The 10,234-nt window shown below is 41.2% G+C and overlaps 1 protein-coding gene across 1 annotated transcript; it reads left to right on the top strand.

Annotated features, from left to right (window-relative positions):
* The first annotated feature begins 711 nt into the window (after positions 1–711).
* On the top strand, positions 712–4,739 carry LOC148036639 (ATP-citrate synthase alpha chain protein 3-like). Its single transcript, XM_087678670.1, has 14 exons — positions 712–918; positions 1,736–1,843; positions 1,923–2,036; positions 2,109–2,171; positions 2,506–2,667; positions 2,760–2,840; positions 2,961–3,012; positions 3,098–3,212; positions 3,305–3,386; positions 3,503–3,598; positions 3,674–3,775; positions 3,921–4,037; positions 4,303–4,419; positions 4,520–4,739. Exons 2-14 carry the CDS (start codon positions 1,745–1,747, stop codon positions 4,589–4,591), a joined length of 1,272 nt encoding a protein of 423 aa, XP_087534796.1. The 5' UTR covers positions 712–918; positions 1,736–1,744; the 3' UTR covers positions 4,592–4,739.
* The last annotated feature ends 5,495 nt before the right edge of the window (positions 4,740–10,234 follow it).

The following is a 10,234-nucleotide window of genomic DNA, read 5'->3' as shown; positions in this document are numbered from 1 at the left end:
GCAAGCTTGATGTATGCCTTCCCAATAGAGTGACAACTTTTGTCATGTTTTGAGAAAGGTGATTGGTGGGATTCAAAAATAGACCATTGCGATTGGCTGGACAATGTGATGCAATTTGTCATTCTTCTTGCCTGCGAGTGCCACCTAAACTTTTTGTGAAGTGTTCCTCATCGACGAGCCATCAATATAGATGAAAGCAGTTTCATAGCTTGCAAGTGCATTTGCGGTACTACTTTTAGTGGGACAAAAAAGGAAAATGTCTCACCTCTAAGCTTTTGAAGTAGGGCTATTTTTGGTGGCAATCTAGTGGTCCTCTTGCCATCTAGTCTCAAAAGAATCCAATCGATTTAGCACATGTCTCAAATAATTATTGGAGGAAGATCTGCACGTGTTAAACAAAAGGAAATGCAGCTGCAAGGCCCATGGGCTATCCTTTCAACCACGGGTGACCCAATGTCAAACACAAAGTTTGAAGTAGTGTGGGTGATGAATCATGCATGCATGCATGCAATGTGTATGTGTCATCATGTATGTCTGTAAGGATCCCATGACCCATGATGGCATAGTACCGGAAGAAAGGCAGGCACATAAAGAGAGTGAGCGAGTAGACTCGTCCTTGAGAGAGACCTTAAAAGGCATTCATGAATCGATGGATGCATGACTTCGTCAAAGGAGGCTGCAGAAAGTTCAACAAAGTGTTGTGTGTTTTTCTTGTTCTTCGCCAACGCTTTCTCCTCGTGGGGGGCCTCTCGTGTGTTTAACTCTTCTCCCTCCCTCCCTCCCTCCCTCGCTCGCTCGCCTCCATCCATCCATTCTCGTTCTCTCGTTTAGATCCCGTCCCTGGTTGCTTGCATCTGCACTCGTCGAGCCTCCTCCCCTTGCGGCTGTCTCTCATCAGTCGCCGGATCTTCTCCCAAGGTAAGAGCGCTTTTGCCCTTCCTTTTCTTTCCTGATACTCACAGCTCGATGCAGTGCTTCTCCTCGGATTCATTGGAAGCGCTAGTAGAAGATAGTTTCTCCAGGCTGTAGACACTTGTGCAGGAATTGAATCGAACGTGAAGCTTTTTGGTAATGCAGTCCTTTTCCCTGGTTTCCTGCTTTCATCGGAAGCTAGTGGAGATCCCTTTTTTTGTGTGGACGTCAGTTGCTGCCCAAGCTTACACATTTTGCATGGATTGTTCTACAGCCTGAGAACAGAAGAATTTGCTAGTAGCTCTTGGCTCGAAAACGTGCTGCTGTAGTATTGTTTAGCCAAGATCCTTCATGAACTCATATAAATTGACCACCGAGGTTTACAATGAGCTGCATGATAGGAGAGGCATATCCAAAAGACAGGTCTATCGTGTATCCGGTAGACAGGCATATATATACAACGTACAGAATTAGTTGCCTAAATAAGTTCGGAAGATGAAGGGTTTAAGTTTCTGCTGCGCTGGATTATGCTGTTAAAATGAAAGGAATGCGAGTCTATGCATGCCATATTTCTGCTAGTGCATCATCATATCAATTGAGCCCCTTGAACAGCTAAAGTGACTAGTTAAGACAGGTGACAAAGTATCTCTGTGAATGTTGACTGCGTGCTTATGTGATGTGTGTGTGGCAAGACATGGATGTGATCCAACTTATTCTCTTCGTGCATGAGCCTCTGGATTATCTTTGAAGTTGTTGATTGCAGTTTTAGTATAAGAGTTTGAATAGGTGGACAGTTCAAATCTCATGACTGCTGCCATTTCAGGCTGCAAATATGGCAAGGAAGAAGATCAGAGAGTATGATTCCAAGAGAATTTTGAAACAGCATTTGAAAAGATTAGCAGACATTTCCCTTGACATCAAGTCAGCTCAAGTACGGTTCTAAAGACAGTTTTGTTCTCTTTAGAAGCATTGATTGTGGCTCTGCCTTACACGTGTTTTGGTAATTGCAGGTGACAGAATCTACAGATTTCAGTGAATTGGCAGACAAGGAACCTTGGCTAGCGACCACAAGGCTGGTTGTCAAACCAGACATGCTCTTTGGCAAGCGTGGAAAGAGTGGCTTGGTATGCTTTTACTTGGATTTAGAAACAAATTCTTTTACTGGTAGGAGAAGCTCTAACTTTGGCACAATGTAGGTTGCCCTCAACTTGGATCTGGCTGGTGTGGCTGGTTTTGTGAAGGAGCGATTAGGCAAAGAGGTAAGTCATTGCATGCCAACCCTGATGCAAGGGTCCACTGTTAAAGAGTCTGTATATTTCTTTCTCATAGGGTCAGAGTTGCAGTAAACTGCATTTGTAGTCTGTTAAGTATTTGATAAAGTTCATACATCAACACAGCACATGCCCGTCAACACATCATGAGTAGAGCATAACTGCTTGTCTATGCACGAACACTCATGGACAGAGTTACCTGAAAAGTCCATCCGCCCATACAGGTGTTTTGTGTGTGGGGAGGAGGGGGTGTACGTTTTCATGCACTTGTGCGAGTGGTTTATGCCTGACAATTAATTTAATCCTTTTTCTGCTTGAGCAGGTTGAGATGGGTGGAGCTACGGCTCCTATCACCACATTCATTGTAGAACCATTTGTGCCACATGATGATGAATACTACTTTTCGATTGTGTCCGAACGACTGGGTGCAACTGTGAGTTTTTCTGAATGTGGAGGAATTGAAATTGAAGAGAACTGGGACAAGGTGATTATTGTTACAATGCCTCCTTGGACTAATACCCATATCCAGTCATTCTATCGTGATTTCCAACTGTGTGTAATGTGCTTATGTTGCAGGTAAAACAAGTTTTTGTGCCAACTGGACAGTCGTTGAACACGGAGCTCTGTGCGCCCCTTATTGCTACTCTTCCTGTTGAGGTATGTGAGACTGACATGGATTTAATACCAATATCCTGGTGTTGCCACCTAAAAGTTCAGTTTGTTGTGGTTGTATAGATCTACATGCTCATGCTCTTCTGCTGTTGTTTGACTTTACAGGTTCGGAAAAAAATAGAACCATTTATAAGAGGCGTTTTTAATGTATTTGAAGGTATATTATTTTCTTTGTGTATCAAACTTAAGGTCTTGTATGAACGTACCTACTTCATTCCATCTAAATGTTATTAAACTTTCAGACTTAGACTTCACACTTTTGGAGATGAATCCTTTCACTCTTGTACACGGTGAGCCATATCCCTTAGACATGCGTGGTGAATTAGATGATACCGCAGCCTTCAAAAATTTCCAAAAGTAAGAACACTGATTATTGGTGCATTGTAAGACTTTTACACACTTAGAAAAGGGTTGTCTGACTTAATAAGTCATTGTAAAATCATGTATAGGTGGGGAGATGTGGAATTCCCGCTTCCTTTTGGAAGGGTTATGAGTCATGCAGAACAGATGGTTTATGCAATGGATGAAAAGGTACTAACAAGTTTTGCTCCAGGCTTTTATATTAAGTGTGGGTGGGAGTGTTGACAGACCTGGTCTGGACTGTTTATGAAGATCAATACTGATCAATTGTCACTTGGATTGTTTAGACTAGTGCGTCTCTGAAGTTGGCTATATTGAACCCCAAAGCTCGAATCTGGACCATGGTTGCTGGAGGAGGAGCCAGTGTTATATATGCCGATACGGTAATGCAATAATTCATATTGTGATCTACTCTTAGTAAAATCACTGTCAATTTGTCTGACACAAGTATGCTGCAGGTAGGGGATCTCGGTTTTGCATCTGATCTTGGAAACTATGCCGAGTACAGTGGTGCTCCAAAAGAAGAGGAGGTTCTTCATTATGCAAGGGTCCTGCTGGATGTATGTTGTTCCTTTCCTGATTTTCACTTCTGTATTTTTTTCACCCTCATCTATGGGCAGCAAATTTAATCTCCAAGTTGGATTTTTTCTTGAGCACTACCATACGGATCAAGAGTTCACAGTAATGGTTGTTGTTTGGTGTCAGTGTGCGACAGCAAATCCTGATAAGTGTGGAAGGGCTCTTATAGTTGGTGGTGGTATTGCAAACTTCACTGATGTAGCAGCCACATTTGGCGGTATAATCAGAGCAATGCGAGAAAAGGTGAGAATAAGCTGATTTGTTCTTGAAGGCACTGTCTTCAGTAGCATTCTTTAGTTATTGTCTTGTTATCACACAGGGCCAGGCATTGCATTTAGGACTCTTTTACTGTGGTCTTGATCAGCGAGCTTCCTAGATGTCTATGTGCTGATGCCTGAATCATTTGAAATGTTAAGGACCTGCATTCTGAGCAAGCCTACTGTCTGAAGCCTTTTTTGCTCATTGTTGACTGAAATCATTTTTGGTTATATTTGATTGCGTTGGTCAGCAAGAGCAGATGAGGTCATCTCAAATGCGGGTATATGTGCGGAGAGGTGGACCTAACTGGCAGCAAGGTTTGGCAAAGATGCGGGCTTTGAGTGAGGAAATCAAAGTTCCCATCGAGGTATAAGCCTTTGTGACTAGCATCTCAGTGTAATGTCCTGTGTTTTCCACAACCTTTTAAAGTTGTTGACTTCATATATTTCTTGGGGACTTGATTTCAGGTGTATGGTCCTGAGGCCAGCATGACAGGAATTTGCAAGCAGGCCATTGATTACATCAAGGTTTCAGGATGAAATTCCACTGCCTTTGACATTAGATGCTGCACTTGTTCCCTATTGCTAGTTTGTCCTTGGAAGTCCAATCCTGTTGTAAAATGGAGCTGATTCTTTGTAATAAAGAGTTTTGCCAATGGAATCATGAAGCTAAAGTGTTTGAGCTAAATTTGCTCTAGCTTCCGTGGGAAACAATTTGATTAGCAAACTTTCCCTAAATGAGAGCTACTGTTACTTTTAATCCAAGTAATCTGCTGTTTGTAGAACTAGAAATCATATGTTCGCAACTTGTTTTTGAGAATGCAATTGATTGAACAAAATTTCAGACTTTTGCCGATTGTTTGGAGGTTTGTGCCTTTGTATATAATAATCTTATTCAAAGAATCCATGAGGACACCTTTTTTTAAAAAACGATTGTACAACCTAGGCCAATATTTGAAATAGCCACATCAGATGGCAGGTTGCTTATTAAGGGCTGCTTGTCAAGGCTTGCACTAGCTTGAATAGCAATGTGCTATGCAACCTTGATTCTCTTGAAATTTCAAATTGTTCGCTCAAGTGAAGAACTAAAATGGTGCAAATGACCTATGTAAGGTAATGGGATTCCAATTTAGGAGCCAGTCTCAAAATTGTGGGTAAACCATTATTGGGGATAATTGTGATGGTGCCTACTATGATTGATGAGTTGAGTTGATGGATTAGAAGGTTCCATATGTCCATCTAGGAGGGGCAGGCTTTCTATAATACCTTGGGAAGAGATCGACTCTGAAGTGGGTGTGCTTGTTCAAAGAGTATAAATTTGGTCCATGTTGTGTAATTGAAGGGAAAATGCAAGTTACAGGGTGATAAGATGGCGTGTGGTTTGTTAATAGCCAGTCTTGCTAGGGATCATGGAAAAAGTCCACTCCTTTACTTTCATGCAACATTTGGTTGCTCTTGATTAATAGGACTTGAGTAGGTTATGCACATATATTATCGAGGAATAATCAAGTTGTGTTGCAAGTTGCTTGGAGATAAGAACACATGAGTTCTAGGTGATCTTGATGGCACATTCGTCTCTTTGTATGCACTATAAAGAACCAAGTTTGTATTGGAGTAATGGAGTATTTGTTACTTCATGTACTAAGGACTCTTGCCGAATTGGAGCATTCATTTTGATCACCATGTAGAATACACTAGCTCTTGTTTGCTTTAGAAGTTCATCAAAGAGTGATGGCATAAAGTGCATTTCAAGGGTTTGTATTAGGAATGTGCGAGTGAAACACAGTATTATTAGTAGAACATGAGAAGAATGGTTATTTTATGAGAGAGAGGGTGTGTGTGTGTGTGCGCGCATATGTGTGTGATATTGATGTCCTCTAAGATGCTTTAAAGCTGCACAAGGTAGAGCAACAAACTCAAGATCCATACATAGTCCACTTTGGAATGCCAATGGCATGAATACACATGAACTACTAAGATCACAAGAGTTACTATATAAGGTAATGACCCTAAAGTAACCTAATGCATAGGCTCTTTAAACTCTTCTATGAATGTTCGGAGTCGTCTATTCTTTCTATACTATATTATTTGAGCTACATGTTTGGGAGGTTGAAGCACCAAGGAGCTCTCGAGACTCGAGCCAAATCCAAAAAGGTGCTCATGATTATGCATGATAGGGAGCAGAGAGACGTATGTGGTCTCTTTCCTCTCTCTCTCTCTCTCTCTCTCTCTCTCTCTCTCTCTCTCTCTCTTTCTTTTCGACACCACATCTACACGCACAGGTGTAGTAGCTAGCAGCAGATGTCAGCAGCAAGCAGGTGAGTCATCGTTCTCTCCCTATCATCGATTCCTTCTCTCTTAAACATCCTCTCACACATCTCTCTCTCCGCATGCATGTGCGGGGGGCTTGTCGTAAATATTTTTTTCCTCCCTCTCTCTAATGCATTGATCCTCAGCCACGTGTGGGGGGTTTGGCCAGTGTGTCAAGCGGCCATGTTGTTGTGGGGCCTGCCTCACACTGTGTACTAGGCGGTCAGAAGGTTTGGTTGGTGCATCGAGCGGCCAGAAGGTCTGGCCTATTGCAAGGCCCACTTCAAACTAGTGGTGGTACCACCAGATTGCCTGCTCGTGCCGATGGTGGCCAATGATCTTTTAGCTACGTCTTGAGAGAGAGAGAGAGAGAGAGAGAGAGAGAGAGAGAGAGAGAGAGAGAGAGAGAGAGAGAGAGAGAGAGAGAGAGGCGTGTGGCAGATCGTTGGTGACTTGCTTCTTGCCCGTCTTCTTTGTCAACCAATCCAACCATGGCAGGGGGTGAGAGAGAGAGAGAGAGAGAGAGAGAGAGAGAGAGAGAGAGGTGTTGGTGGAGAGGGAGGAGAGAGAGAGAGAGAGGGAGGGGTGAGAAGAGGGAGAGGGGGAAGAAAGAGGTGAGAAAGAGGGAGAAAAAAAGAGGTGGGAAGGGAGAGGGAGGGAGAGAGGCGAGAGAAGAGGGAGAGAAAGAGAGGTGAGAGGGAGAAGAAGAGGTGAGGAGAGAGAAGAGGAGGAAGAAGAGAGCGAGATGGTAGTTCATTTTGTGATGTTATTAGTTGGTAGCTTATTGTAAGTTAGTCGTTAGTTGGTTAGTTTATGTTGTTAATTAGTAGTTTATTGTAAGCTAGGTGGTTAGAGAGAGAGTTATTAATTAGTGAGTTATTGTTAGTTATTAGTTGGTTGGTTATTGTAATGTAATTTAGTTGTTAATAGGTTAGTTTATGATGTTATTACTTGGTAAGTTTTGAGAGAGAGAGAGAGAGAGAGAGAGAGAGAGAGAGAGAGAGAGAGAGAGAGAGAGTATTATCTTACCCTTTGTTGGTGTTTTGGTTTGCTTGGTACAGTTTTGTTTGTGAGGATTAGTCATTTGGGCAGTTTTTGATGACTGTTATCTAGGTTGGAGGTCTCTTTTTCTCTCTTCCAACTTGTAGTTTTTTTTTTTGTTGTATTTGTTGGTTTATTTGTTATTATTGTTTATGTTAGTGTCAATTTTGTTAATAGGTCTCTCTCTCTCTCTCTCTCTCTCTCTCTCTCTCTCTCTTAGTTGGTTGGTTGGTTGGTTGGGTAGTTAGGTTAGTAGGTTTTGTATTCTTTAGTGTAAGTTAGTAAGTTATTGTAAGTTAGTAAGTTATGATGTTAGTTGGTAGGTTGGAGAGAGATATAGTATTAGTTGGTCGTTAGTTAGTTTGTGTTTATGTTAGTTGGTAAGTTGCTTAGTTAGGTGCTATGAAAGGAGCCCCTTAAAGCAATTCCATGTGATGCACATCCCAAGAATATGCTAGGCATGTCTTATGTTCTTCACCTCAAAGCTTTTCTTGAGCTGAGTTTTCAAGGTATCCATGAGCTCTCCCAACAATAAGCATATCATTCACATAGAGTACCAAAATCATAAGGCTACCATCATGAGCCTTCTTTGTAACATAGATCCATAGCACTACAACTATATCATGTGAAAGTATAAAAGCATCAAACTTATGCCACCATTCCCTAGGTGCCTGCTTTAGGTCATAAAAGCTCTTTCATACTTACACACTAGGTGTTCCCAGCCTTTTTCTCAAAGCCCTTAGGTTGCTACATATAAATCTCATAATGTAAGTACCCATGTAGAAAGATAGTCTTTACATCCATCTAATAAAGGTCCAACCAATGCTAGTACCAAGAACCATAGGAGAAAAGACTTCATTGAAGTCAACACCATGTTCTTGCTTGAAATCCTTAGTTACCTTTTGGCCTTATAAGCTAGCTTGGGGTATCCAGGGATACCTTTCAACTTGTATATCCACTTGCACTTCTTGCCATTAGGTAGAGGAACCAAATCCCATATATGGTTTGTTTGTAAGGAGTCAAACTCTAATTGCATAGCCCTATCCCATGAGTGACTATCATCTTTGTGCATGGCCTCATCATAAGAGAGAGACTCACTTGCATCTCTCACCTATAACATTGAGTCAAACTCTAATTGCATAGCCTTGTCCCATGAGTGACCATCATCTTTGTGCATGGCCTCATCATAAGCGAGAGACTCACCTGCATCTCTCACCTATAACATTATCCATGAAGGGCATAAGATGCTCATGCTGACATCTAGCTCTAGTAGAGTATCTCAAAACATGAAAATCCAGTTGGACCACTAGAGCATCAACTGTAGCTGGCTATACTAGAGCAGAAGGCTCCTCTTGAAAGATCACCCCCCCTGCCTCAACTACCTGCTTAGTTTGCTTATTCATATTTTCCTTGTAGAAATCTACATCATAGCTGCAAATAAACCGACGAGCCTACGAATCCCTTAGTTGGGTAGTTATTATTGTTAGTAGGTTTCCTTCTTTATTGTGAGTTGATAAGTTATTATAAGTTAGTAATTATGTTAGTGTCAATTTTATTAATAGGTTTCTATCTCTCTTTCTCTCTCTCTCCCACCTCACTCACTCTTTCTTCTTTTTCTTCTTCTTCTTCTCTCTCTCCCTCTCCTCCACTGTGTGTGTGTGTGTCTCTCTCTCTCATTCGTCTTCATGTTATTATTATTATTCTCTTCTGTGTGTGTGTGTGTGTGTGTGTGTGTGTGTGTGTGTGTGTGGGTTAGTTAGTTGGGTGTTGAGGTTAGTAGGTTCTGCCTTCTTTATTGTGAGTTAATAAGTTATTATAAGTTAATAAATATAAATATGTTAGTGTCAGTTTTGTTAATAGGTCTCTCTCTCTCTCTCTCTCTCTCTCTCTCTCTCTCACCTCACTCTCTTTCTTTTTCTTCTTCTTCTTCATCTTCGTCATCGTCATCATCATCATCTTCTTCTTTATCTTCGTCTTCATCATCATCTTCCTCTCTCTCTTTCTTAGTCGGTTAGCTATTAGTAGGTTCTCTATTGTTGTTGTTGTTGTTGTTGTTGTTCTTCTTCTTCTTCTTCTCTCTCTCTCTCTCTCTCTCTCTCTCAGTTGGTTAGTTAGGCAGTTAGATTAGTAGGTTTTGCCTTCTTGTGAGTTAGTAAATTATTATAAGTTAGTAAGTTATAATTATGTTAGTATCAATTTTGTTAATAGGTTTCTCTCCCCCCCCTCTCTCTCTCTCTCTCTCTCTCTCTCTCTCTCTCTCTCTCTCTCTCTCTTTCTTAGTTGGTTAGTTTTGTAAGTGTCAATTTTGTTAATAGGTTTCTCTCTCTTCCACCTCACGCTCTCTTTCTTCTTCTTCTTCTTCTTTTCTCTCTCTCTCAGTTGGTTAGCTAGTTATAGGTTGGTTGGTTGGATAGTTAGGTTAGTACGTTTTGTTTTCTTTGTTGTATGTTAGTAAGTTATTATGAGTTAGTTGGTTGGTTTTATGATGTTAGTTTGTGTTTATGTTAGTTAATATGTTAGTAAGTTAGTAAGCTCTGATGTTGGTTGGTAGGTTGGAGAGAGAGAGAGAGAGAGAGAGAGAGAGAGAGAGAGAGAGAGAGAGAGAGAGAGAGAGAGAGAGAGAGAGAGAGAGAGAGAGAGAGGGACATATAGAGAGAGATATGGTATTAGTTGGTTGGTTTTATGATATTAGTTTGTGTTTATGTTAGTTGGTAAGTTAGTTAGTTAGGTGGTTAGCTATTAGTAGGTTCCCTCATCTCTCTCTCTCTCTCTCTCTCTCTCTCTCCCCCTTTCTTTTTCTTCTTCTTCTTCGTCTTCGTCTTCTTCTTCTTC

Source organism: Lygodium microphyllum, chromosome 5 (assembly GCF_053477565.2).
Source record: "Lygodium microphyllum isolate KBCC chromosome 5, Lygodium_microphyllum_v1.1.10, whole genome shotgun sequence".
Classification (NCBI taxonomy): Eukaryota; Viridiplantae; Streptophyta; class Polypodiopsida; order Schizaeales; family Lygodiaceae; genus Lygodium; species Lygodium microphyllum.
Note: the sequence above shows the minus strand (reverse complement) of the source record. Positions and strands in the feature narration are given on the sequence as shown.

Coding starts and splice junctions, on each gene's coding strand:
- LOC148036639 (XM_087678670.1), top strand. CDS start 1,745: ATGGCAAGGAAGAAGATCAGAGAGTATGATTCCAAGAGAATTTTGAAA. Junction 3,213..3,304: donor GCCTTCAAAAATTTCCAAAA/GTAAGAACACTG, acceptor AATCATGTATAG/GTGGGGAGATGTGGAATTCC. Junction 3,776..3,920: donor ATGCAAGGGTCCTGCTGGAT/GTATGTTGTTCC, acceptor GTTTGGTGTCAG/TGTGCGACAGCAAATCCTGA.